Raw genomic sequence first — 27,594 nt, forward strand, 5'->3', positions numbered from 1 at the left:
CTCAGTAGGTAGTGAGAGTGGGCCCTTGGATGGAGGATCAATGTGACCAGGCATGTGTACCTACGAGTGTTGGGCCAAGGGTGAGTGTTGATTCCCTTGGTATGGCACATCATGATAGTGATCATAACATGATAGGTGTTGATAGACAACCATGGATCAAAGCTGACAATCGGGTTCGTTCCATTGATCTGAGAGATGGCGGAGCACAAGATAGTGTACGCATGGGGGTAGAGCATGCTCGCCCACCTGTACTCTGAGTTGTCCTATTATACACTTCATGAGTACTAGAGCCCGACACCATGCAAACTATTGCAGGTGTGGACTTTTTAGAATATTACATACACATGGTCGGTCAAGTTCCTAGTACCGATGTCACTAGACATGTCAATGACACACTGGTATCCACTATGGCAGGGTGAGTGGTGGACAGGGGACCTAACATATTAGAGGATCACCTTAGACTAGCTCGAGATTGTGGAGATCATCTGGTAGTTGTTATGAGACATGGGGATCTAGACTATAGACCACACATAGCTCTAATAGATGCAACAAGATCGATTCCTTCTAGGGCAGCAAGACCACATTGTCATGTCGTACTACTAGCGACGATGTATATAGCAGTTTAGGTAGGTGTAGACCATCCGACCCATCATGTCTACCTACTTACAATTATCCAGGAGTGCGGTGCGACCTCGAGACTTGCCTCACCCCACCCTAGGAGATGTGCATGACATCTTTGAGGGTAGCAATGATGATGACATCACTCCTCAATTAGATATTGACTATGTCCGAGTCACCCTTGACCTTCACAGATTGGTGGGGTAGGGTAGGTCCCTGCACCAATATTCCTACCAAATGCAGTAGGAGGAGATGTTAGATCTTTAGGAGGGGATAGCGACTATCGTCCCTCCTTGAGTGATGAGGGCGAGAGGCCCGCACAGAGGCAATAAAGGGAGAGCATGAGCCTAAAGAGATGAGTGTCTACATCTAGGGGACTCCCTCCATCACCTATCAGACCATTGTCCATACCAACAACACGGCCACCAACACCGACATTAGCTATTGGGGCATCTGCTAGCAGGGTGCCTCCATAGGATCCAGATTGGTAGAGGGGTAATCCTAGTACATATTGTGATTTTAGTTTGTGTATGTCAGTCTTACTTATACATGCTCTTAACACACACACACACACACACACACACACACACACACACACACACACACACACACACACACACACACACACACACACACACACACACACACACACACACACACACACACACATGGATGGATTTTGATGCTACAAATGCTGATAGAGAGATGTTTTTTTTTCCAGAGGGCATCGTTGAGTGGTTGAGTTTTATTCATCAAGCACTCACGAAGATCATCCCCGTTGTACAAACTCGGGGCCCAATTTTGGATGCATACTGACCACTCTGGATTGTGAGGAGACATGCACATTTTTTCAAACTCGTAGCACGACTGTCGATAACATATGAGGAGGGCTAGGTGGAGCTAGTGCAGGGAGTGGTGCAATTAGCCACTATGAAAAAACAGAGAGACCAGGTCATGACGCAAGCCGAGAGTGTCGAGAGGGCATGTGATACTCTGCAGAGCCAGGTTGATGACCTTCATCAATAGGTTGATGCGGCCTAGCAAGGTGCATCTGGTCATCTTGACCACCCCCAAGTATGCCAGTTGATGACAACCCTAGAGGCGGTGCGTCAGAGAGAGATGGTAGCACATGACGAGATCATGACACATCAGGAGACTGTGGCAGAGCTACCAGGGGAGTTGATGGGTTTGCGGTCATGGAGCGCCACTGTTGCGAGATTGCAGTCCACCTCAATGAGACATCCCTCACGTCGAGACCCAGACCTTCTAGCACCTGTGACTTCAGGGACCCGTCTGTCGTAGGGGTCATCAGAGATGTTTGTAGAGATTTATCCAAAATTTTGATGTAGAGTATTCTTTTGACATATATACGGATGTATCCATGTACTTCAGTGACACACATATTCCAACATCATATGTTTTTGTAGTGATGTGATACATGCACATTGACATTTGACACACACACACATATATATGGGATTCATTATTCTGATCTTATCTTGTGTTATCATGGATAAATATGATCGTTATTACATGCTCATTGCATATGCTCATGTGATGGATGATGTAGATTAGATGTGCATCATGATTTAATTTACACATTGTCATATATATGCATGATTAAATTTTATGATGGTCATTATATAGATGTTTGGAGATGTAGATGGAACATATGCACATACACATGCACGCGCATGCACACACACACACACAAATATAGATATGCACAGACACTTCATAACACAAAAATGGGCAGATATCATATTGATGAAGATATGTATATACCATGTGGTGACTACCATAGAGATCTAGGTGCCATGCATAAGATGTATACATACAACTTGTTTTCTATGGATAGTATTGACGCAAGTGCGTTGTGTTGATGGGATCTTTAAGAGGTGTTCAATCCATATAGGATAAACCATAAACACATGTGACAATGTATGGACCTAACTGATTCAGAATAAATTTCCCTCTTTGGTTGGGTGGCGTGCTAACATTTCTCTAATTCTCACAGAGGACTAGGTCACCTACCTTGAAATTTTGAGGTAGCACATTTTGATTGTATTGCTGAGATAAAGATTTTTGATAATCTTGTAGATGTTGAAGAGCCTTCAAACAACACTCATCTAATAATTCAAGGTGATTGAGATGGAGGGTACGATAAGAGTCATCATCAATCACCCCTTTCATGGAGACATTTAATGATGGGATCTCCAACTCAAGAGGCATGATAGCATTAACACTATACACAAGGTTGTAGGGCTTTGTGCTAGTAGTCGTTCAAACACTTGTGTAATAGGCCCATAATGCATATACCAACTGAATGTGATAATCTTTGCCATGCTTGATAATGGTCTTATGTAAGATCTGCTCAATGGTTTTGTTAGATACTTATGCTTGACCTTTAGATTGAGGGTAGTAAGGTGTAGAGAAGCGATGTTGGACGTGAAATGTTTTGAGGAACTGCTCAATCTCTTTGTTTTTAAATGGCGTACCATTGTCAGAAATAAGTGTAGCAAGCAAGCCAAAACAATATATAATGTTATCCATGATGAAGCCAAAAATCATGTCAGTAGAAGTGGATCTCAATGGTATATCTATGACCCACTTTGTGAAGTAATTTGTATCAGTGATGATAAATACATGACCCTTAGACGAAGGGGGAGATATCTTGCCAATAATATCCAATCCCCATGTCTGAAAAGGCCATGGAGAGATTTGAGTTTGAAGCTCCTGTGCTGGAGCTCAAATCAAATTGTTGTGCTATCGAAATTGAGGGAATTTCTTAAGAAAGGCAAAGGAATCTTGTTCCATTATTTGCTAATAATACCCCATATGAATTAGCTTGTGAATTTAGGATTTTCCCCCAAAATTCCTACCTCTAGAGCCAGAATGAGCCTCTTGGAGGGCAAGGGGTATCTCAACTCTCGTTAAGCAATGCAAAAGAAGACCATTATATGACCTTCGATAAATAACATTAGATAAAAGGATATATTTAGTGACCAACTTCCAAATTCGCACACATGAGCTCTTGCTAGCATCATCAGGAAAGCTTCTGGCTTTTAGATAATTATAGATGTGTGCAAATTTTGAATTGATATGAGCACACATGAAATTATTGAACTGAGTTTGGTCAGTCATAGCCAGAGAGAAAGGGACTTATACCACAAAATGATACTCGTCCTATCCAAAGTCCAGGCCTACAAGAGAAGCAGTGCTTGCCATTGCATCTGCATGATGGTTTTCTCTTTGAGAAATATTGTCGATCATATAAGTATTGAAATGCCTTAGTATGGTCATGACCAGATCTTTATACTAAGACAATTTCAAATTCTTCACACGATAAGAACCTGTGACTTGATTTACGATAAGCTTGGAGTCTCCATGGATGCAGATATTCTTTACCCCCATGGCAATCACGACACATAACCTTGCAATTAAGTCTTCATACTCAGCGATGTTGTTAATGGAATGGAATTCCAAACAGAATGAGAGAGTGACTAGTTTTCCTTTAGGTAAGACCAAAACCACACCGGCTCCCGATCTAGTTTGGCATCTCAATTAATTGAAATACATGTCTCATATAGATCCTTGATCAATGGCCAATACATCTTCATCAGGAAAGAGATCTAAAGTGGTAAAATATTTTTCAGAAGGGGCATCGACCAACTGATCTACGACGACCTACCCTTTGATCGACTTCTAAGTTATAAATTTTAAATGAAACTCAGAGAGAAACATCACCCACTTAGCTAATCTTCCTAAAAGATCAGATTTTGAATAGAGATGTTTAAGGATGTCATTCTTAGCAATAACTCGTGTCTCTACATGAAGTATGTAATGCCTTAACTTTTGCATCGCAAAGACGAGAGCTAGGCATTGCTTTTCCATAGTAGAATATCGAGTCTCATATTCTATCAAAATACAACTAATGTAATAGACTGCTCATTCTTGGCCTTCATCATCATGCTAGGCTAACAAGGCTGCTAGCACGTGAGACGAGGTAGAGATGTACAAAAAGAAAGGTTTATCAGACATAACTGACATCAAAATGGGAGGATTAGCTAAGTAATTCTTGGTAGAATCAAAAGCCTCTTGGAATTCCTCATTCCACTTGAAATGGACATCTTTCTTCAACAATCATGTAAAGGGAAGGGTATGATCAACCAATTGCACCACAAAGCGACGAATGGCTTGAATCCTCCCATGCAAATTGTGAAGTTGATAGATGTTCCTAGGTGGAGGCATGTTCATAATTGCATCAATTTTATCGGTGTCTATCTCGATTCCTCGGCGAGAGACAATGAATCCCAAAAGATTTTTGGCATCAACACTAAAAACACATTTAAGAGGATTCAATCTTATCTTGTACAACCAAAGCCTTTCAAAAACTAGATGAATATTTTCAATATGCACTTGGCGAATGATGGATTTTACCAAGATATCATCGACATAATCTTACAAGATCTTATGGATGAAATCATGGAATATTAAGGTCATGGCATGTTGATAGGTTGCTCCTGCATTTTTCAACCCAAATGACATGACAACATAACAAAAGGTTCCCCAAGGGGTTGTAAAAGTAGTCTTATACTGATATTCTGGGTTGATGTGAATTTGAATGTAACCCGAGAAGCCATCCATGAAAGAGAGCAAAGCATAACCTGTGGTTGAGTCTATGATCATGTCAATGTTTGAGAGTGGAAATTCATCCTTGAAGGAAGCCTTATTCACATCCTGAAAATCAATGCAAATGCGGATCTGACCATCAGGCTTACTCAGTGGAACAATGTTTGAGATCCAAGGCGAATAGTCAATGGGATAGATAAATCCAACTTTCAAAAGCTTTTCTATCTCTATCTTGACTAATAAAGCCACCTTAGGATTAATTTTTCTAATCTTTTGCTTTACTGTCTTAGCATTAAGACTAAGCACAATATTATGTATAATGATTGATTTGTCAATGTCTGGCATTTCCTCATAAGACCAAGCAAAGACGTCAGGGAATTGATGTAGAAGATTGAAATATTCCTTAAATTCCTTAGAAGATAAGAACTTCCTGACCTTGATGGCTTTTCCAGGAGTCTTATCACTCATGATGACATCAATAGTTTCCCCACTAAGGAGTGCACTATGGTCTTCTGTATGGGATGTGGGTACACATTCTTCATTGTGAGATAAAGATGTCCCCTGTTCAACAAATTCCCCAAAGTATGCTTCAATATTCAAACAACAAGGGAATCAATGTTTATGGTGATAATATGGGAGATCATCATATGTGCCTAGGAATTCCTTCAAGGATTCTTCCGAAGGAAAAAGATCCAAGGGAATTTCATGAAGCAATGTAGTATCATCGATGAGTTTCAAATGGATAAGCTTAAGAGGGAGAGGGTTGACTAAAATCATGTTAACAGTTAGCCATTTCAGACCCGTATGACGATATCCTAATTGGGTGTTGTAGTGATGAGGTTCGGCTTCCAAAGGAATTCAAATACCTTGTTCATTATGCCCACAATCTTTTCCATCATAGCCAAGTTGTGATACGAGTTTATATCTAGGACCATAGATCTCCTGTAATTCCTTAGATGAAGGAGGTTTCATATAAAAAGGTGATCAACATGATAAGTGTCACTCGACTTTATAGATGCATAATTGTCTTTTGTAGCTGAAGTGAAATAGATTTTGGGAAAACTTAGATGGATGGGGTCAACCTTGTATTCTCCAACATGAGAGCCGGTAAAATCTAAAGAACCCCAATCGTCACCTAAGCACGCATTAGTCTTTGATGGAGAAGTTGATTTAGTAGGAGAAGTCTTAACAACAATAGACTCCAACATTTGTACCTCGGGGAGATCTGCCTTTAGGGAGTTTCCTTTCAAAGAATCATGCTCCTTAGGCAATTTCTCCTTCACAACGTCTTGTGTTCTAGGAAGTTCCTCCTTGTCTTCTTCCTTTTTAGGGGACATAATAGAGGTAGGAATCATCACCAATGAAGATAAAGTAGGCAAATGATTTTGAAATGAAGGTGCAATCGAGGACTGACCCACCGTTGCTATTTGACATAAATACATAGCTTCGGGATTAGCCTTCATCATGACAACTTGGTTATTGGCTACAAACTTCACCGATCCATGAAGTGTAGATGATACAACTCCCAAAGCGTGAAGACATGTTCTACCCAAAAGGAGATTATAGGACAGGGGTCCCAACATCATATGCACAAGGGTTGTGATAGTGACAGGCCCAACCTTCAAGGACAATATGACAGTCCCCACAGAGGTTTTACCACTGTTATCAAATCCTCAAATAAATAAAGAAGAGGTTGCCAAAGGGTTTGGATCCACCTTGAATTTTGTTAACAAATCTGTAGTGTCGCAAATTGCATACTCCTTTGTAATTTGACCTACATCTTTTGTAACCACTTTGGTGTCCATTCCCCTAGCACTTGAGTAGGCTCACTTCAGTCCTTGCACCAGCCTTTTCCCTCTCAGGATGCTCAAGACCCTTTTTTAGCAACTCCCTTGTGGTGTCAGTCTTGTTAGCCACGTGTCTCCCTTGTCTCTTGATGTTTTTGAGTGTGATTCATTTGGACACTAGCACGCCGCGTGAATGTCTGTGCACCACATGGATGTTTGTGTGCCACACATTTGTCCTATGACATTTTAACATTCAAATGTCAGTTATGAGTGTGCCTTTCCACTTGTCACCTGCATATGTCGGTGGAAATGACTCAAAATCTTCTAAACGACTCGCAACCCTCTCTTTCCCTCCTCTTCTCTCATTTTAAATCCATCTTTCACTTCATTCAATCTCTCTTGGTTATTCAACCTCTCTTAGACTCTCTCTCTAGGCTCTCACTCACTTGCTACAACAGTGTCTAATTTGTTACAACACTCTCAAGCTCTCGCGATATCTCCTGCAACTCTCTTGGCTTTTGGCAATATCTATCTATTTATCCTATCTTTGAACATCTTTGGATTTATCACATCCCTCTTCTATCATTTATTTTATCTTGCATTTATCTTTTATTTTTTTATGAATCTATCTGGGTTGTCTGTGGAGGTGGTAACACCAAAACGGGGGTCTAACTTAGGCAGACTCCAAAATACAACCCCCAACATTTTCTTTTTTGGCTTGTGTGGAGGTTGCATTAGAGAAGATTTATCTAGCTAGAGGCTTCATAGTGTGGATCTATTGTGTCTACTTTCTTTCCTTTTCTCCTTCCATTTTATCTTGGTTATTTCTTATATCACATTTATTAGCTTAAGTTCATTGCTTTTTGTATTTTATTGCATTATAATTGCACTTGGAACTTTTTGTATGAACTTTGTACCTCGTCCATACAGGATGGCAATGCGTCGCGCTGGTGTCCCAAACCTGTGCACTTGTCCTTTGGACAAAGACTTGACAGAGTTGTTCGAGAGCCTCAAATTGTGGTTAACTACTTAACTTTGTTATTTTTATCCCCTGGCTCACCTTAGCCCCAGTTTGAAATGATGTAGCGGTGGATCAATTTGTCCTTTGAGATTCATCATCTTGGAGGTGACAAATCTCCTCTACAAAATCTAGGCCACAAACATTAAGCGCAAAGCTTGTGTCAACAAGTGTTCATCTGACACCAACACCATTCACATGAACAATTATCATTAAAGGTTCTGCCAAATTTCTCACTTCTAGGGACAAATGTTCATAAGGATAGAAAGTAATGTTTGACAAATCCACACGAATATGATCCATCAATGCATTTACATCTGTCGAACTCGCAAATGAAAGTAGCAAGATCTTTTGTAAGGCTTCCTGCAACATACCTTGATACATCAGAGCAGTTTGGAGAAAATTCCATAGTGAGATCTTAGCAGGAGTAACCTTAAGTTGCTCAATAAGATCATAATCAGTAGTGTTCTTATCTTTCAGTGAAGGTGCTTTAGGAAGATTAGGTTGAGAAGGTGGTAAATAAACTTGTGGTTGATCAAGAGTTTGTTTATTCCTTCAAGTATTATACATATGAGCAATGGTGTTATAAGATGATTGCTTGGATTGTATAAATCTAGTATATAAGTCAGAAGTTTCTCCTTTAAAAGGTTTTCCATTAAGGGAATTAGCTTTCTTGGGAGAAGGACTTGTTGCAGTCACGGGAATGTAAGGTATTTGAGGCCTTTGAGGGGCCACAAAGACAACAATGACATTCATAGGCTTTTCACCTTCGAATGAGGATGTCGTAGAGGATGACTCTCTTTTTACATCTCTTTTGGAAAGAGGTGCTTCTAAGAAGTCATCTAAGACTTCATCCAACATGTCAAAGTCATCCTTAGAGAATGCTTTATTGAAAACATCAAACTCTAAGAGAAAGAGATCCAACATTTGGCAGTTTCATGTTGGATTCACCAAAATATAGGGGAGGAGAATTGTCACCTTCAAGATAATGAATCTCGGAGGACAAATCAATCTGCCACCACCTCACTCAAACTAGTGCTAAGATGAGCTAGGGGATAACAAATCTAAACTTATGCTAAGGCAGAAATGAATAGCAACTTTAAAACAACAGAATGATAAGACACGGAAATCTGAACTAACAGAATAACATAGAACTTAAAAGAACTTAAAACGGTTCATACCATGGATTGAAAGAGCTTTCGAGTTTTGGGACACCAACACGTAACATAGATGCTAGCACGACACATTGTCATCTATGTTACCAGAAACCCTAGAAGCGTCCTAAAGATCAATGGTGACTTCTTTCTATCATGCAGAATCTGTTCGCCACCTACACACACAGAGATGAGGGAAATTTGTTGGGGCTATATAGGGGCCTACCTTAGTCAGATCCCCATTTAGGTGTTTCCATCACCACAGACAACTAGATAGATAGATTGGAATAAAGATGATTGGTAAGAATGTAAATAGAAACTATACTCCGCTTAATGGAAGCAAACCCTTATTGCAAATAAATAAATTGGTAAATCGGTAAGTTGAATGCACATAGACAATAGACACACTCAAAGATACAAAATATGCATTGCATGCAATGATAAAATAGAAAGATAAATGATGAAGAGAAGACAAGGTGTGTAGCCAAACCCCTCCTTTTGAGATACAAGCATGATGAAGCTCAAGATGAGTGCTTATTCTTAAGATCGTTGCAAGATGATTGCAAGATTGTTGTGTCTTGATAGTGTTGTTAGAGCCTTCAAGAGAGCACCAAGAGATTGAGAACCAAGGAAGAGAGCTATGAAAGCCAAATGAGAACATAGCATGAAGAGCCCAAAAGAGAGAACCCCTCCAAATGATTAAAGAGGGGTTATGAAACCCGAAACAGGTGCAGAGAGCCGTTACGATCGAAGATGAGCCAAAATGCATGCGTTGGCCAGCGTCTGACTCTCCCCCAGATTCGAGATTCTATGGGCTTATCGAGACGTCAGCGTAGCGTGCGGATGTCGAGACACATTATTGTCCCATCAAAGGTAAGCCCAAATGAGGTCTTAGGCTAAACAGATACACTTTGTCTTTGGGACTCATGATGTCAAAATGAACAAGATTTTGATCATGAGTCTGTCATTAATGCACCAAGTTCCATCTACAATTTTTTTAAATGCACTAGGCACAATTTAGGACACTACACTTGGATGAGAATACAAATTCATGGAGGTAATTGAGCAAAATAGTAAGTTGTAGGTGTTGACTAACATGGGAACGCAAAATTGTGGAGCTTATTATACAATACTTGATGTTTGTAGTATGTGTGATGACCTAAATCCTCCTAGATCATACCTTCCATTGGCTAAACACCTATACAGGTCCTACATGTTCAATGTGCACATTAAAAGAAAAATTAGAAATCAAAGGTAAAGCACAATCAGGGTGATCTATCAAAATGTACTCGCACATGAAAATAAAAGGTACATGTAATAGTTTGAAACATGGTAATTACATATATAATCTCTAAACAATCACAACTATGGATAACAAAAATAACTAATCATATTTAGTTTCTCAAAACATGTACAAGTAATACTCTAGCAAACACAAATGAACATCATAAAATTACATCGCATTTAGCCAAGCATGGTTCTAAACCATAAAATCTAATATATTAATATAATTAAGAACACATGATTAAGAACATGTATGAGTTAGCACATATAATAAACACAAACATCTCATGTCTAAAATCATATATTAAGATAATCTATCCACCAAATAGGTCCCAAAAACATGTATTAATACACAAATTAGGATATGGTAGGAAATGGACATAGGTCGACCTTACATCAAATTCTTGGATTTAGTTAACTTCTATGCATCTATAAAATGGTGGTGATTTTAAAAGCATTGTTGGAAGTTGCTATGCCCGTATTCTATGCTAATCAAGCTCCTTGATCGATTCAACAATTTATAACAAGTTCTTAGACATGCAAAGAAAATTGTGAACATCTAGTTTTATCCAAGATGAATATAGATGCTAATGCAATTCTATATGATGATATTAGATTTCTATAATGAACAAGGGCATTATCCTTTTATACAAAATCCTAGAAAATTGTGTTTGATTCGGTAGAAAATGACTAATTGGAGTAAATCATATTAGGCCCATGACTAATTTTGAATTTGATAAAATAGAGCGAAAGTTGCACATACAATCTTTAATCATATTTAAGATAATAACTATAATCTTAAAAGATAATTAAAAATAACATAATTAAAATTTAAATCACTAAAAAATTAAATTTTTTTTTTTTAATTATATTATACAAATTATTAATTCTTACATAAAAATATAGATTTGTAAACCGGCAACTATTATATTAGAAACGAAATAAAATAAATTCAACATAAATTAATAAAAATAAGTAAATTCAACATAAATTAAAAATGCTACACTAATATTAAGCTTGAGGCCAAAACCAATTACAATTGTTAAGCTAGGGGGAAGAAAATGATCAATTAACCATTTTTATAATCTTTATGTTTATTGATGCGTGCACCAGTAAACCCTAATCCTACATGAAGAAACCCTAATCGATTAGATGCTCTTCTACACATCTGCCTGCTCATATCTCACTTTCCTCTGCGCCTGTCTTAGACCGAATACAATGCCATTTGTAATGTTTTGGAGGCGCATAGTTTGTTCAGGCAAATTTTCGCCATGTCTTCCTCTAACAATTAGACTGCATTCTCCATCATTCACATTACCACCATTCTCGCCGCTTTCTTCATCGTCATCATCTCATATTACATACCCTTTCGATATTATTTCAGATCTTTTAACAAAAGAATGTGGGTTTTCTTCTTCTCAAGTGACAACTGTCATGAGAAGACAAAAACAGCTGTTGAGTTACAGATCTGACCACAACGCTAGAGAAGTAATTCATCTCCTCAAAGACTCTGGAATCACTGAAAACAAGCTTAAGAATACCATTCTCAGATGTCCTACCATACTTCAACTAAAGGTAGATGCGCAGTTGAAGCCCAAGATGGAATTCCTAAAAGAAATGGGCTTGGCTACTCAAGACATAGCACCTATTGTACATCGCGCACCCAGATTGCTTTCGTTGAGCTTAGAAAACTGTCTGGCCCCTAGAATCCTCCATCTTGAAACCCTATTTGGCTCAAAGGTGCATCTGTGCAAGGCCCTGAGAGTGGTGCCTCAGCTTTTGACGAGTGATTTCGAGAAGCAGGTGCAACCTAAAGTGGAGTATTTGAAGAATAGGATGGACATTCTGGAAGGTTCAGCAGTGTTTGTGCGAGCCCTCTATGCAGTTATGAGCCTTAGTTTTGAAACCCTCGAAGTCAAAATTAAACTTATGGCTAGTCTTGGTCTGGCAGAGGAGGAAATTCGTCAAATTATTAAGGTATATCCAGGAGTACTTAGTATTTCAGCCAAAGGATTGAAGGAAAAGTTTGATTTCCTGATACGCCCTGCATGTCTTGAGCTCAAGAATGTTGTTTCGAATCCTCAGATTTTGGGTTTAAGCTTAGAGAAAAGGCTCAAAACCCGCTATGAAGTCTTCAAAACTCTAAGGACAAGTCCGTATGCCAAGGCTAAGGGTCTAATTACTCTGACTGGATTCTTTAAGCTAGGTGAGAGAGAATTTCTTGCTAAGTTTAGCCAATACAATACTCTAGTCAAGTCCAACGATCATACAATCTCCTAAAGCAAGCATTTCTAAATGGTGATGGGTGTTTCTCTTTCTGTGATGGTTGGACTGGTGTTCTCTGGAACTCATCTAGACCAAGGTAATGTCTCAAGACCTTTACCTTCTTGATTAAAAAAGACAAAAGACGAAAGAGAAGAATACAAGGTACCGTGTTGGAAGAGGAATCAGCATCAGGAAGACAAAAGATGGGACTTGAAAGCATGGGATTTTGCGTTGAAAACAGGGGAGCTCAATATCCTCTTTCTGTATTGAGTTTACGAGAAGTAAAAGTCTGTGAATTTCATATTTTTTCAGTCTAAGGATCTGTAAAGCAGATATTTACTGTTTGTCAAAGCTGTCCCATATTATCTCTCCCTGTAGAGTTTATGTAAATAATCTGCCCTTGTTATAAGAGTTCAGTAGTAGTATTTGTGAAAAGCACCTTATTTTAATTAAATTCCCAGAAAATAAGCTAACCTGTTCTTCCTGTGTGGATAATGGCATTATAGCTGGGTTTCCCTTGTCATTGTTGACTATTTTAAGGTGTGGGATTGGATACTTGTTAGAGACTGCTTGGATGGGTTTCTAAGTCAATCTCAGATTGCCCTTTTCAGATAAGTATATGTTATCCCTGCTTGCTGCTAATAGTATAATTTTTGATCAAATATTCTTTCTGTTTTTGCAAATCCATTGCAAGAATGCCTTAGTTTACATGGCTTAGGTCAATCTTTTACTTTCTAGATAATTAATATTGTTGTCTGAAACTACTTCCGAAGATGTTTAGTATGATAGAATAGCTTTATTTTTTTCATTAATAACTCTAAGTTAGCTTCATAAGCGTATAATTTAGAAATGGTTTGTTTATGACCGATAGAATAGCACTATTTCTTTCATTGATAACCCTAGGTTAGCTTCATACTTAAGTTTATAATTTAGAGATGGTATGTTAACGCCTGTGATTTGCACTGTTCATGGGGTTTGTGGCATTTGACATGTCAGTAATTTAGGATTTTTTATTCTTAGTAGCTCTAGGCTTATTCTTGTATACAAAATAGCACAAGGGGTGCAAGGATTATGTCGATAGTATGGAAAAGAGAAAATGAGATTAGAGTGAAGGCCAGTAGTGCAAGATAAAAGGGTAAGGAAATTGAAGAAAGTACGCAGGTAATGTGATGCTCAAAAGGTAACGAAATTGATGAAAGATAAAAGGAATCTAAAAGATCCCTGGACACAATTGGATTGAAGTCCATAAATTGGTACAATGCTTGATTGTCTAGGACGAGAGATCAACGCCCACGCACAAAAAATCTATGCAAGGTTGGATCAATTGTCTTTGGAAATGAAGGCAACAGTGTATATTCCAAATGTGAGATCTGTAAAGAATGATGTGGAGGACGAGGAAAAAGAAGACTCTACCACCATAGTGAGGAATTGGCAATTGCATTCAGGTTGTTAAACATGCTGCCTGGATCAGCTATTAGAGTTTGTCAAAACCTCAAAAGTATGTGTTGCTTTCCTGACTGCCAAACTGCAACCAAATTTATCTCGAAGATTGTTGCAAGAGAAATTGTACTTAGAGATGAAAACCGTTTCCACCATCTCAAACATGGACAATGTTCTCGAGGAGATTACTGGTGACGCCAAACGAAGAAAATAATCATCAAGGAAAAGTGGGTAAAAATTATTTGTTCTGGATTCTAGAGAGGCCTTCAGCTAAGATTTACATACCATAAGGTACAAAATCAACTTGAAGGGGAAGTGGAAAAGGATACAAGAAGGAAAAGGATACAGGAAGGCTGTGGATAACTTAACTAAAATCAAAACAGTGCAGAGGAATGACAGGATATATAACTTTATTTTATATTTTTGACAGGGATCTAGCTAAGAATTTTTTCTAGAAATTGAAAACTGTAAAGGAAAAAAAAAAAAAATAGTTGGTTCTGGATAAATTAAATAAAAGCAAAATAATGTATAGTAGTGAAGGCTTATACAGTAGAGAAGGCATATACGATAATGAAGACAGAGAGAATTTCATTCTATTTTTGAAGTGCCAAAAAATGGTGATATAGGACTACTTGTCTTGCTCAGTTGCTGCATATCAACTTGTTGATGGTGGGAAAATTATACACTAGAGAAGGCATATACAATAGTGAAGGCATGTACAATAGTGAAGGCATAGTTTATTTTTAAAGTGCCAAAAAATGTTGATATAGGATTACTCGTTTTACTGAGTTGTTCCATGTCAACTTGTTGATGGTGGGAAGATTACCATTAAAACTGATTTATGTACAACAGGGTCATGAGGGACTCTTCTAAGTGTGATTCTATCATGATGTCAGAAATGGCTGGTCTAGAGAGTAGAAACATGGATTGTTACGATTGAATAAGACATGTTAGGTTTGATGTACAGCAGGGTCATGTGGAACTCTTCTAAGTGTGATTCTATCATTGTTAATTTTTATAATCAGATTAGATAAACAGAAAATCAAACACAAATGCATAGAATATATCTTGGGAAAACCTTCCTCTTAGAAGGTGAAAAAAACCAGCAACAAGGAGTCTCAATTATTTCCAATAATATGGCAAGAGTTTTACAATGAGTTGCTTCACACTTTGAAGCAATGTGACAAATGAATTTACCCTAGACTGCAATGTACAATTAATGACTGTTGTATAAATGACTGTTGTATAATGATCGATCTGCTTCTATATCAATTAGTGTCCTTGATGATGAGAATGTTAGGATTCCCACATATATTGAGAGGGGGGGTGAATCAGTGTCTAACCGGTGACAAAAATTTCTTAAGTTAAAACATGCAAAACATAAAATAGCAGTATACCGGTATGCAAGAATTAATGCAATAAACAGAATCAGAAACATCCACATGAAAAGAATACCATAACACAAGATGTTTAACGAGGAAACCCGGTGTGGGAAAAACCTCGGTGGGATTTGTGATCCACAATATTCACTCACTCGCCAATAAGATTTGTGATCCACAATATTCACTCACTGGCCAATAAGAGTATTACTTACAATAGGGGCCTGCACATGCAGGAAGGCCAACTGCCTAGAGCTCATTGCTCAATGAGAAGTCACACTGACTTACAATGAGGATTATACTAATCCAATGACTTGTATTGCTTTACAATAGCATCTCCAATGCCAGATTCAGTACCGGTTCTAACTCTGTTCTTTACATATACCCTTGCCCTATAATTCGCACATTAGGTCTGCCTAATAATTTTCTTTATGCTTGCTACATTACCTCTCTAAATGTCTACAATGATCTCCTTTATATACAAGAGTCATTTTACAATTTGCCAAGTCGGCTTACAATAATAAACAAAATATTACATATCAAAAATCCTGTCGGCTTCTATGTCGGTATACATCTTTTCTTCTATGCCGGTGCCAGTGTAGAGTGATCTTGTTGATGTCGGTGCACTATCTTGCCTGTGTAATGCTTTGCCGGTATGATGTCTTGCCGGTGTCATAGGATTGCAAGGTTGTCATCAATGACAAAACTTTCAATCACATACAAAGTCTCATTGGAGTGTCCATATGCCAACAAAGAACACACTGCAGAAGAATGAAATTGTTCTTTATGTAGAAGAACACGAACTGCTTCTTGTTGTAGAATAAGGTATGTCTGACTGCCTGATATATATGAAATCGATGCCCCTTGGAGGATGGAGACAAAGTCAAAAAAATACTTGATTATGTGTTCCTTTTACCATCACGACTCTTCCAAGAGTCTACCATCATGAAAGGCATCGCATCTCTTCACTTGCACGTTCCAAGGGTGGTGGGTTATATTATTTAAATTACACATACACATTGTGAAGTAATTATATTGAACAAATCGTAATTGTTCTCTTCACATTTTTTTAATTGTTTTTATTAGATCGATGTGTAATTGTCTCAAACAATTAAGTTAATTTGAGTCGGTCCTAAAGGAGTTCGACCTTAGCTATTAATATTAACACTTCCTCTTAGCTAGGGAGGAATCTTTTTCGATAGCTAAGTCACATAGTGGCATCCACCATGGCTACTCCCATAGGGTGGGTCCATCATGACTACTACCATGTATGGAAATGTATGAGAACACAAGTGCTTCATCACAGAGTCACTCAACATGATGTTGTCACCTCAATATGACATTCACCATGGCTACTCCAAAGGGCGAATAAGAACAAATGCCAAGTCATGGAGTCTCTCACATGACATCCACCATACCTACTTGCAGAAGGTGGAACGAGGGCTAGAACTTCAAACCTCTCTCACAGAGAAGAATGCACAACAAGGGTTGATACCTCAAACTTCTCTCACAAAGAAGAATGCATAACAAGGGTTGATACTTCAAACTCTCTCACAGAGAAGAATGCATAACAAGGGTTTGCACCTCAAACTTCTCGCACATAGAATAATGCATTATAATACATATCAAGTAATTACTGATGTTGAGACTCTCTCTCAACAAGGGCTTCATTCTCCACAACTCCAAGCTTGTCTCGAAAATGCACAAATTTCACTTTCGCAAGAGGCTTGGTGAGAATGTCAGCTGTCTGCTCCTCAGTACAAATTTATCTCAATTGAACAACATTCCTTTGTACCATATCTTTGATATAGTGATACTGAATCTCAACATGCTTTGTTCTGTCATGGAACACTGGATTGACTGAAAGCTTCACACAACTTAGTTATCATAATGAATGGTAGTAGGCTCCAATGATTGTTCAAACAATCTTGCAAAGAGCTTATGAAGCCACATTGCTTCGCGAGTTGCCACACATGCTGCAATGTATTCTGCCTTTGCATTGCTTAGGGCTACTGAAGACTGCTTCCTGCTATACTAGGAAATCATAGCAGTTCTCAAGCTGAAGCAACAATCAGAGGTGCTCTTCCGATCAGTAACACTGCTTGCCCAATCAGAATCAGAGTATCATTCAAGAATCAGGTCCACACTGGAAGAGTATTTCAAGCTATATCCAACAGTGCCACACAAGTATCTCAAGATATGCTTGGCTACAACTAGATGTATTTGTCTAGGTTCACTCATGAACTGGCTAAGTGCACTCATTGCATAGCAAATATCTGGTTTAATGTTAACCAGATACATTAAGGACCTAATCAATTGCCTGTACATAGTAGGGTCCACAAGATCTGAGCTAGCTGCAACTTTCCTCAATTTCTTCAAGTTAGTTTTCATTGGTGTAGACAGATTTACAATCTGACATTCCAAATCTCTTCAAGATATTGATGGTGTATTTTCCTTGACTTAAGATAATTTCATTGGGCCTCTGCCAAACTTCCAACCCTAGAAAGAAGTGCATGAGTCCTAAGTCCATCTCGAATTTTGAAGTCAACTCCTTGCATTTATCAATGAGATGATCTTCTCTTGTGACAAATAGGTCATCAACATAAAGTACCAATATCATCATGTCACCATTGAATATCTTGAAGTAAAGGTTTGGATCAACATCATTCTTGCAAAATTTCAAACACACTATGTATTTGTCAATTCTTTCATACCAAGCTTGAATACCAAACTCGAGGAGCCTGTTTAAGATTGTATAGGGCTTTCTTTAATTTACACACACGAGACTCTTTCCCATGAATCATGAATCCCTCAAGTTGCTCGATGTAGACCTCTTCTTCAATCACACCATTGAGAAAAGTTGTCTTCACATCCATCTGATGTAACTTCCATCCCTTAGCTGTTGCAATGGCAATGATGGTTCTAATGAAAGTATAGCGAGCAACATGAGCAAATGTTTCTTCATAGTCTATTCCCTCTTGTTGAGAGAAACCACGAGCCACAAATCTAGCTTTGTACTTTTCAAGCCTACCATCAGCTACATGCTTAATCTTGTATAACCACTTGGAAGATACAACAGACTTCCCTTTCGGTCTAGGCACAATATCCCACACATCATTCTTGAGATGCATTGATACTCCTCATCCATTGCATCTTTCCAAACCCGTTGTTTTGAGGCTTCCTCTACACTGAAAGGTTCAGACTCAATAAAATTACACATCAATGCAACATAACTAGAAAATCTTTGTGGTCTTTTACTTTCTCTGAATGTGCCTCTAGGAGCGACAAACTGTTATGCTTCCCGCATAGTGTTTCTTGCCCAAAGAGGTCTCTTTCGAGACACAACAATATCTCTAGGACCATTAGTGGGATCCAAAAGTTCAATTGGATCATCACTCATATCAGGTTTTGTGGTCTCCCTCTGAATCTTAGGAGCATGATCAACATCCATGTCTTGAGGAGTCTCGTCATCTATCTCCATGCATGAGCCCTTTTATTTCCTGAATGCAACATCTTCCTCAAATGTGACATCCTTGCCAACTTCTATTTGCTTTTGACCGGGGATGTAAATATGGTAGGCTTTGGAGGTTTCACTGTAGCCCACTAATATCCCTCTCTTGCCAGAAGGTTCCAACTTGGTTCTCTTTTTCTTGGGAATATTGTTGAAATGTGGCGACTGATCAAAAAGTACTGTACACTCAGCACCTATCCTCGCCCTAAAAACGCATGTATAAAACCCTAAAAAGGCGACAGATATTTTTTGTTGATGAAAATCGACATTGTAATAAAACCTTAAAAAGACCGACTTTGATTGTTGCCCTAAAAACACATGTTATAAGTGGTTGGGATGCTTAAGGCATTGTAAGGTTGATGTACTGTTTTTGCTGGATGATAAGAAAGATTGGACGACTGTGTATGGTGGACGTAACCCATTTTGGGTGAACCACGTTAAATCTCTGTGTTATCTGTGTCTTGTTTTATTTTTTTGTCTTTTGTATTTAAATCTGCATATAATTGTTAGTTCATATTTGCTTCGGATCTGCTTGAAAACCTAACAATTGGTATTAGAGCGAGGTTTTCTGTAAATTGGCAGGACTTTTAGATTTGAGTGGGAGCAATGGATGATTCCAAATTCAAGGTCGAAAAGTTTAACGACCAAAATTATCAATTATGGAAAATGCAAATAGAGGATTACTTGTATCAAAAGGTTTTGTGGCGGCCATTGGAAGGAAAAGCAAAGAAACCGACCACAATGTCAGATGAAGAGTGAGACATTTTAGATAGAAAGGCACTGATAGCCATTCAATTGTGCCTTGTGTCGTCTGTAGCATTCAATATAACAGAAGCAAAAACGGCTATAGATTTGATGGCAACATTGGCTAAGTTGTATGAGAAACCTTTAGCTTCGAATAAGGTATTTCTTATGAAGCGTTTGTTTAATTTGAAAATGAGTGAGGGAGGATCTGTAGCGGAGCACTTAAATGAATTTAATAAAATTACCAGTCAATTGTCTTCGGTAAAAATTACCTTTGTAGAAGAGGTTAGGGCTCTCTTGATTTTATGTTCTTTACCAGAAAGCTGGAATAGCTTGGTTATGACTGTAAGTAACTCTGTCTATGGTAAAAATATTTTGGTATTTGATGATATTGTTGGTGTTATCCTAAGCGAGGAAATGCGAAGAAAAAACATAGGTGAGACTCCAACATCATCGGGCAGTGTTTTGAATGTGGAGAATAGAGGAAGATCAAAGGAAAGAGGAAAAGACCCTTGGAATGAGAAGTCACGAGGGAAGTTAAAGAAAGGACGCTCTCAATCTAGAGGAAAGAAAGATTGCTGGTACTATGGAAAGCCTGGTCATATAAAGAAAGACTGTTGGTGTCGAAAAAACAAAGAAGGAGACAAAAATGAAAATGACAGTAAGGAAGCTAATATTGCAAGTAATACTTTACAAGATGCTTTAATCTTATGTTTGAATAATGTTAATGATTCCTAGGTAATAGATTATGGGGCTTCATTTTATGCTACACCCCATAGAAAATATTTTCTAAATTATGTTCAAGGTGATTTTGGACAGGTATATTTGGGTGATGATGAGCCCTATCAAATTGTTGGAAAATGAAAGATAAAGATCAAGTTGCAGAATGGAAATGACTGGTTTCTGCAGGAGGTAAGACATGTTCCTAATTTAAGAAGAAATTTAATTTCTGCAGGGCAACTAGGTAGTGAAGGTTGCATAGTTACCTTCTCAGACAGTATGTGGAAGGTCATTAAAGGATCATTAATAGTAGTTAAAGGTGCGAAGGTAGGCACATTATATCTGTGTACTGGTAACACTTACTCTACCTTAACTGCTATAGATAAAGTTACTATAGGGACAACAACAATAAATGTTGCAAGAACAAATTCGATAATGTGACACCATAGGCTTGGTCACATGAGTGAGAAAGGGATGAAAACCCTTCACTCCAAAAATCTATTGCGAGGGTTAAAGAAGATTAATTTAGAGTTCTGTGAAAACTGTGTTTATGGTAAACAAAAAAGAGTCAAATTTCTCAAGGTTGGGAAAGAGAAGAAGAGTGAGAAGTTAGAGCTTGTACATTCAGATGTATGGGTACCGATTCAGGTATCATCTCTTGGTGGCTCTTGTTATTATGTTATTTTTTTATTGATGACTCAACTAGAAAAACATGGATATATTTCCTAAAACAAAAATCAGATGTTTTTGAAACTTTTAAGAAATGGAAAGTTTTGGTTGAGAATGAGACAGGAAAAAAGTTGAAGTGTCTCAGATTGGATAATGGAGGTGAGTATTGCAGCAAAGCATTTGAAGATTACTGCTCCTTAAATGGGATTCAAAAGCAGAAGACAGTTCTAGGAACTCCACAAGAAAATGGTGTGTCAGAGAGAATGAATAGGACTATCATGGAACGCGCGAGGAGCATGAGATTGTGTGTTGGATTGTCCTTACATTTTTAGGCAGATGCTGTACATACTGCTGTCTATTTGATAAATAGAGGACTTTCAACCCCTTTGGATGGTGGTATTCCAGAGGAGGCATGGACTAGTAAAAAAGTAAATTATTCTTTTCTAAAAACTTTTGGTTGTGAAGCTTTTGTCCATGTTGATAAAGAAAACAAAACCAAGCTTGATGCTAAATCTCAGAAATGTACCTTCATTGGATATGAGATAGATGAATATGGCTATCAGTTATGGGATTTTGAAAATAAGAAAATAATTAGAAGTAGAGATGTTATATTCAATGAGAAGGTTATGTATAAAGAACAGATGCAGGAAAAGAAGCATGACTAGGACAAACAAGAATATGTGGTGTTGGATGAGATTTCTGAAAATGAAATGCCACAGGTACCTAATGCTCAGCAACAGCAGATTGTCCCACAAACTCCTGCAAGTGTTAGACGTTCTACGAGGACAAGTAGACCCCCTGAAAGATTTTCTCCTTCTTTGTATTCTATTTTATTAACGGATTCTGGTGAACTAGAAGAATATGAAGAAGCAATGCAGGTGGATGCCAAACAACAGTGGGAGCTAGGCATGAAAGAGGAGATGGTCCCTTTACTTGCAGAAAAAAGAGCCTTGCCTAACAAATGGGTTTATCGATTGTAGGAGGAGGAAGGAGGTCAGAAAAGATATAAGGCCAGACTTGTGGTAAAAGGTTTTACACAGAAAAATGGTATAGATTATGATGAAATATTTTCTCCAGTTGTAAAAATAACTTCAATTAGAAATGTACTTAGTTTTGTGGCTACAGATGATTTACATCTTGAACAATTAAATGTCAAAACAACTTTTCTCCATGGAGATTTGGAGGAAGAAATTTACATGTTGCAACCACAGGGATATGAGGTCAAAGGTAAGGAGAACTTGGTGTGCAGGTTGAAGAAAAGTCTGTATGGCCTAAAGCAAGCACCACGACAATGGTATTTAAAATTTGATAGTTTCATGGCTGAACACAGTTATCATAGATGTCATTCTGATCATTGTGTATATTTTAAGACATTGGATAATAACAATTATATTATCTTGTTGCTTTATGTTGATGATATGCTTGTTGCTGGTTCTAACATGGAACACATAAATGATCTTAAACAACAATTAGCCAGGTCATTTGCTATGAAGGATTTAGGTGTAGCTAAGCAAATTCTCGGTATGAGGATTACACAGGACAAGAAAAATAAAACTTTGAATTTGTCCCAAAGTGAGTATATAAGAAGGTGTTGAAAAGATTTAACATGCAAGATGCAAAAGTAGTTAGTACACTTTTGGCTAGTCATTTCAAATAGACTAAGGAAATGTGCCCAAAGGCACAGGAAGAGGTTAATAAAATGTTTAACATCCCGTATTCATCAGCTGTTGACAGTCTGATGTATGCAATGGTATGCACAAGGCCAGATATTGCACATGCAGTGGGAGTTGTGAGCAGGTTTATGAGTAATCCGGGTATGGAACATTAGAATGTTATGAAATGGATTCTTTGGTATTTGAAAAGAACTACTACGAAGGCATTATGTTTCAAAGGATCTAATGCTACTCTGAGTGGATTTGTTAATTCTGATATGGCGGGTGATATTGATTCACGGAGGAGTACTATAGGATATGTTTTTACTATAGGGGGAACTGCAGTTAGTTGGATTTCTAGGCTGCAAAAGGTTGTTGCACTTTCAACCACTGAAGCTGAGTATGTTGCTGCTACAAAAGCCAACAAGGAGATGATTTGGTTACAATGTTTTCTGGAGGAATTGGGTCAGGCACAAGAGGATCGCCCATTGTAGACTGATAGCCAGAGTGCCATTCATTTTGCGAAGAACTTTGTTTTTCATTCAAGGACAAAGCACATTCAGCTCAGGTACCACTTCATCTGGACTGTTTTGGAGGAGGGTCAGTTACGGCTTGAGAAGATTCACACAAGTGAGAATCCTGCCAATATGTTCACGAAGGCAATTCCACAGGAGAAGCTGATTTCTTTATCAGTTTCTGTTGGTCTTCTTGATTGATAATTGTGAAATTTATACCAGTCGAGTCCTAGTGTTTTATCCAACAGATGCTGCATGTACAGTGGTGTTGTGTAGTATCAGTTTCTAAGTGGGAGATTGTTCGGTGTGGAGCCTGATCAGTCTCCAAGTGGGAGATTGTTGAAATGTGGTGATTGATCAAAAAAGTACTGTACACTCAGCACGTATCCTTGCCGGGGTCTAGGGCCGAGCCAGGCTTCGGGTAGGGGTTCAGGGGCGGTAGCCCCTGAGAAAAGCGGGGGTTCGGGGGCGGGAGCCCCCGAGAAACTTTTTTTTTTGGGTATTTTTTGTTGATGAAAACCGACATTGTAATAAAACCCTAAAAAGGTTGACTTTGATTGTTGCCCTAAAAACGCATGTTATAAGTGGCTGGGATGCTCAAGGTATTGTAAGGTTGATGTACTGTTTTTGCTGGATAATAAAAAAGATTGGACGATTGTGTATGGTGGACGTAACCCATTCTGGGCGAACCACGTTAAATCTCTGTGTTATCCGTGTCCTATTTTATTTCTTTATCTTTTGTATTTAAATCTGCATATAATTGTTAGTTCATATTTGCTTCGAATTTGTTTGAAAACCTAACAAATATGAACATACACATGACAACCAAAGATTCTCAGGTGACTGATATCAGGCTTGATCCCTGAAAAAGCTTCTTCAGGAGTCATATTTTGTAATATCCGATAAGGACATTTATTCTGAACATACACTGCTTTTCTAGAGGCTTCTGCCCATAGAAAAGTCTGAAGGTCTTGATCATGAATCATAACTTTTGCAGCTTCAACTATAGATTTGTTTTTTCTTTCAACAACCCCATTTTGTTGAGGGTTGTAAGGAACATATAACTCCCTCTTGATCCCTGCCTCAATACAAAAATCACGAAAGCTACCCGAGGTGTACTCACCTCCATTATCAGACCTTACAATTTTAATCTTCTTTCCAAACAATTTTTTTACAAGAGCTTTAAACTCTTTAAACCTTCTTAGGACTTCATCAGATTCTTTAAACTTTAAGAAATAAATCCAAGTCTTGCTAGAGTAGTCATCTATGAAAGTTACATAATACAAACATCCACTTAGGGATGAAATTGACATTGGACCTGTAACGTCCTAAAATTGCGACACTTGCAATTTCGACTGTATTTGGGTCTTCACGATGGCGATGCAACACGGAACCTGAATGGAGACCCCGAAACCTGTTTATGACATCAAAAACTGCATTTTTCAGCACCTTGGCCTGATCCTCCTTGCACCTTGCTGTCCCTGGAGGTGGGACCATGGTGCCCAGCGCCTTGGTCCTTCAGGACGAGGGTGCCTAGCGCCCTCGTCCCCCAGGACCATGGCGCCCAGCGCCCTGGTCCCTGGCCCTATTTTGGGCCCGGTCTCTTTTGGGCCTCGGGTCTTTACGTTTGCAATTCGGGAAATAATGTTTCCTGGTCGGCCTAAGGTCGGAAAAATCAGTCTTTCAACCCTAATTGACAAGTATATAAACTACATTTCCTCTCCCATTTTGAGGGGAAGGACATATGTGTGCAAGACGCGGAAGCGATATTAAAACACTCAAACATTCAAGCATTCAAGCATTTAAGCATTCTTTCAAGCAATTGAGCATTCTAAGTCTCCATTCAAGGCTAAGTGTTGCATTCAAGACAAGGATTCAACCATTGAAGAGGAGATCACATACCACATACAACATACAACATACAACATACAACATACAACAACATTTACACCTTCGCATGTAAGAATACAAACATTCTTACAACAAGGTATCAGTACTTGTTTACATTACAATCATTTACATTTACAACATTCTCATTTCTTGGTTAATTCCAAAATCGGGGTTTGACCTAAAGGCAAACCCCTAATCCCTAACCCCCCAATCATCCTCTCTTTTCTGTGTGTAGGTTGCAGGTACGCGGCTGTAATTGAAGATCTGGAATCCTTGTGTAGAGACGAACAGATCCCCCTTCATTTCGCGGATTTTTCGGAGGACCGTGTGCACGCCGGGTGCTGTCGTCCCGTCAACTTTCGCTCAAATTTGCAGGACAGCGTCGTCTCGACATTTTACTGCTAATTCCAGGTTTGCAGCTTCATCCTATATTCCTATCTCTATTTATAAGCGAATCTTTCTCACTTTACATGCATTCCTAGCTCAATCCTTCTATCTACATTCTTTACAAAAGAGGGTAGCCTTGCTGTCTTAACCCTTGAAACTCATTTAGAATCCAATCTTGCATTGTGTGGGATTGGATCTTGTGGGTTTCAACCCCTCTTTTGAATGTAAAGTCTCTCCTAAGTGAAAACCGTCAACCCTAGTGACCTCCTTTCTCTCTCCTTGGAGTGGTGGGGGGGAACACTTAGGGTTCGATCACGATTTTCTCCTTTACAGGACCACATAAATTCTAAATGTACAAGATCTGGAATTTCTTTAGACCTACTTTCATTGCTATGAAAAGGACTCTTAATATTTTTACCCATAGCACAACCTTTACAAGTACGATCATGTACATGATTAAGTTTAGGAATACCTTTTACCATCTTCTCCAGTGATGGAAGAGCCCTAAAGTGGAGATGTCCAAGTCTTTTGTGCGAAAGTTCGTTGGAAATGGAAGGATCATGAATAAGAGCTTGAACTGGAAGAGTGGAGAGTTTATACAAACTCTTATGTCGATTGCCAATCACACGAGCAGTCTTGATGCTAGAGTTCTTAGGCCAAGCAAGAACTCTTCTTTCAGAAAATGCAATTTGATATCCTTTATCCTCCAAGGCTGAAATAGACACAAGGTTTCTCTTGATCCCCGACACGAAAAACACATCGCTTAGGTGTAGAGGAACTCCAAATTCAAGGTTTAGAGATGTAGCACCAAATCCTCTTATTGAATAGCGTGCATCATCTCCAATAATAACTTGAAGATTTGTCTCCTTTTCCACCAAATCATAAAGGTGCTTTTGATAGTCGGTGATATGTCGAGAGGCTCCACTATCAATCAACCAGGTATTACTGTCTGTGGGAACATTGCTTGATAATGCTGATATGAAAAGAAAACCATTGGAGTTATCTTCAACCTCCTTCTGAGATGAGACTTCATTAGAGTTTTCTCCTTGATGATTTGGTCTTGTCGAATAATCCTTTGCAGAGTGACCAAACTTGTCACACCTAAAACACTGGATGCGAGAGAGATCTTTCTTCTTCTTCCTAGAATCAGGTGCGGAATCTGATTTTAGATCTCTATTCCTTTTGAAATTGCCCTTCTTCCAATTCTTACGTTTCTTGGTAGATTGAGTGGCAAGAACACATGTATCTTCATTTTGAGAATAACCCTAGCTATCAATCTTGATTCTTCTTGAATGCAATCTGCACGAAGTCAATCAAACATAGGTAATTTAGATCTTTCACTTATGTTTTGGATAAATGGCTCCCATGAATGAGGAAGGCCATTCAAAGCTAGCATGATAATGTCTTTATCAATCACTTGATCTCCCATTGCGCTTAGTTGATCTCTCAATTCTGAATTTTTTTTGAAGTAGGTGATGACTGAATCTCCTTTTGCCATCTTTACTTGGTGGAGTTGTTGTTTTAAGGCAAGTGCCCTACTTATGTTGTTAATCTCATATGACTCTTCCAAGGTTTTGAATATCTCTCTGACTCTTCCAAGGTTTTGAATATCTCTCTCGTAGTTGTCATCTTGGAGATGAGAGGCACCAAGTGATCCCTCACGGAGTTGATTACAATCTTTTTTGCTTTGATGACATTTTTCTTGAATTGAAGCTTCTCCTCATGATCTTCAGGTTCGGATAACTCCTTTTCCTCCACAAATTGAAGAAGATCATTTTCTTCAAGTGTAATGAGCATTCTAAACTTCCATGAGGTGAAGCTGGATGCGCCTTCAAACCTATCTTCAACTTTAAGGCCAATCACCATTTTTGAGACTTAGAAGATACTTCTCAAAGGAGGGAGATAGGAGAGAAGGCCGAGAAGTTGTAG

General features: G+C 38.5%; 1 protein-coding gene across 1 annotated transcript; it reads left to right on the top strand.

Moving 5' to 3' along the window:
- The first annotated feature begins 11,596 nt into the window (after positions 1-11,596).
- Positions 11,597-13,226, top strand: LOC131040624 (transcription termination factor MTERF8, chloroplastic). The gene has a single exon (XM_057973581.2). It carries the CDS (start codon positions 11,646-11,648, stop codon positions 12,771-12,773), a length of 1,128 nt encoding a protein of 375 aa, XP_057829564.2. The 5' UTR covers positions 11,597-11,645; the 3' UTR covers positions 12,774-13,226.
- Positions 13,227-27,594: the final 14,368 nt, after the last annotated feature.

Source organism: Cryptomeria japonica, chromosome 7, assembly GCF_030272615.1.
Source record: "Cryptomeria japonica chromosome 7, Sugi_1.0, whole genome shotgun sequence".
NCBI classification, from domain to species: Eukaryota; Viridiplantae; Streptophyta; class Pinopsida; order Cupressales; family Cupressaceae; genus Cryptomeria; species Cryptomeria japonica.

Coding starts and splice junctions, on each gene's coding strand:
- LOC131040624 (XM_057973581.2), top strand. CDS start 11,646: ATGCTCTTCTACACATCTGCCTGCTCATATCTCACTTTCCTCTGCGCC.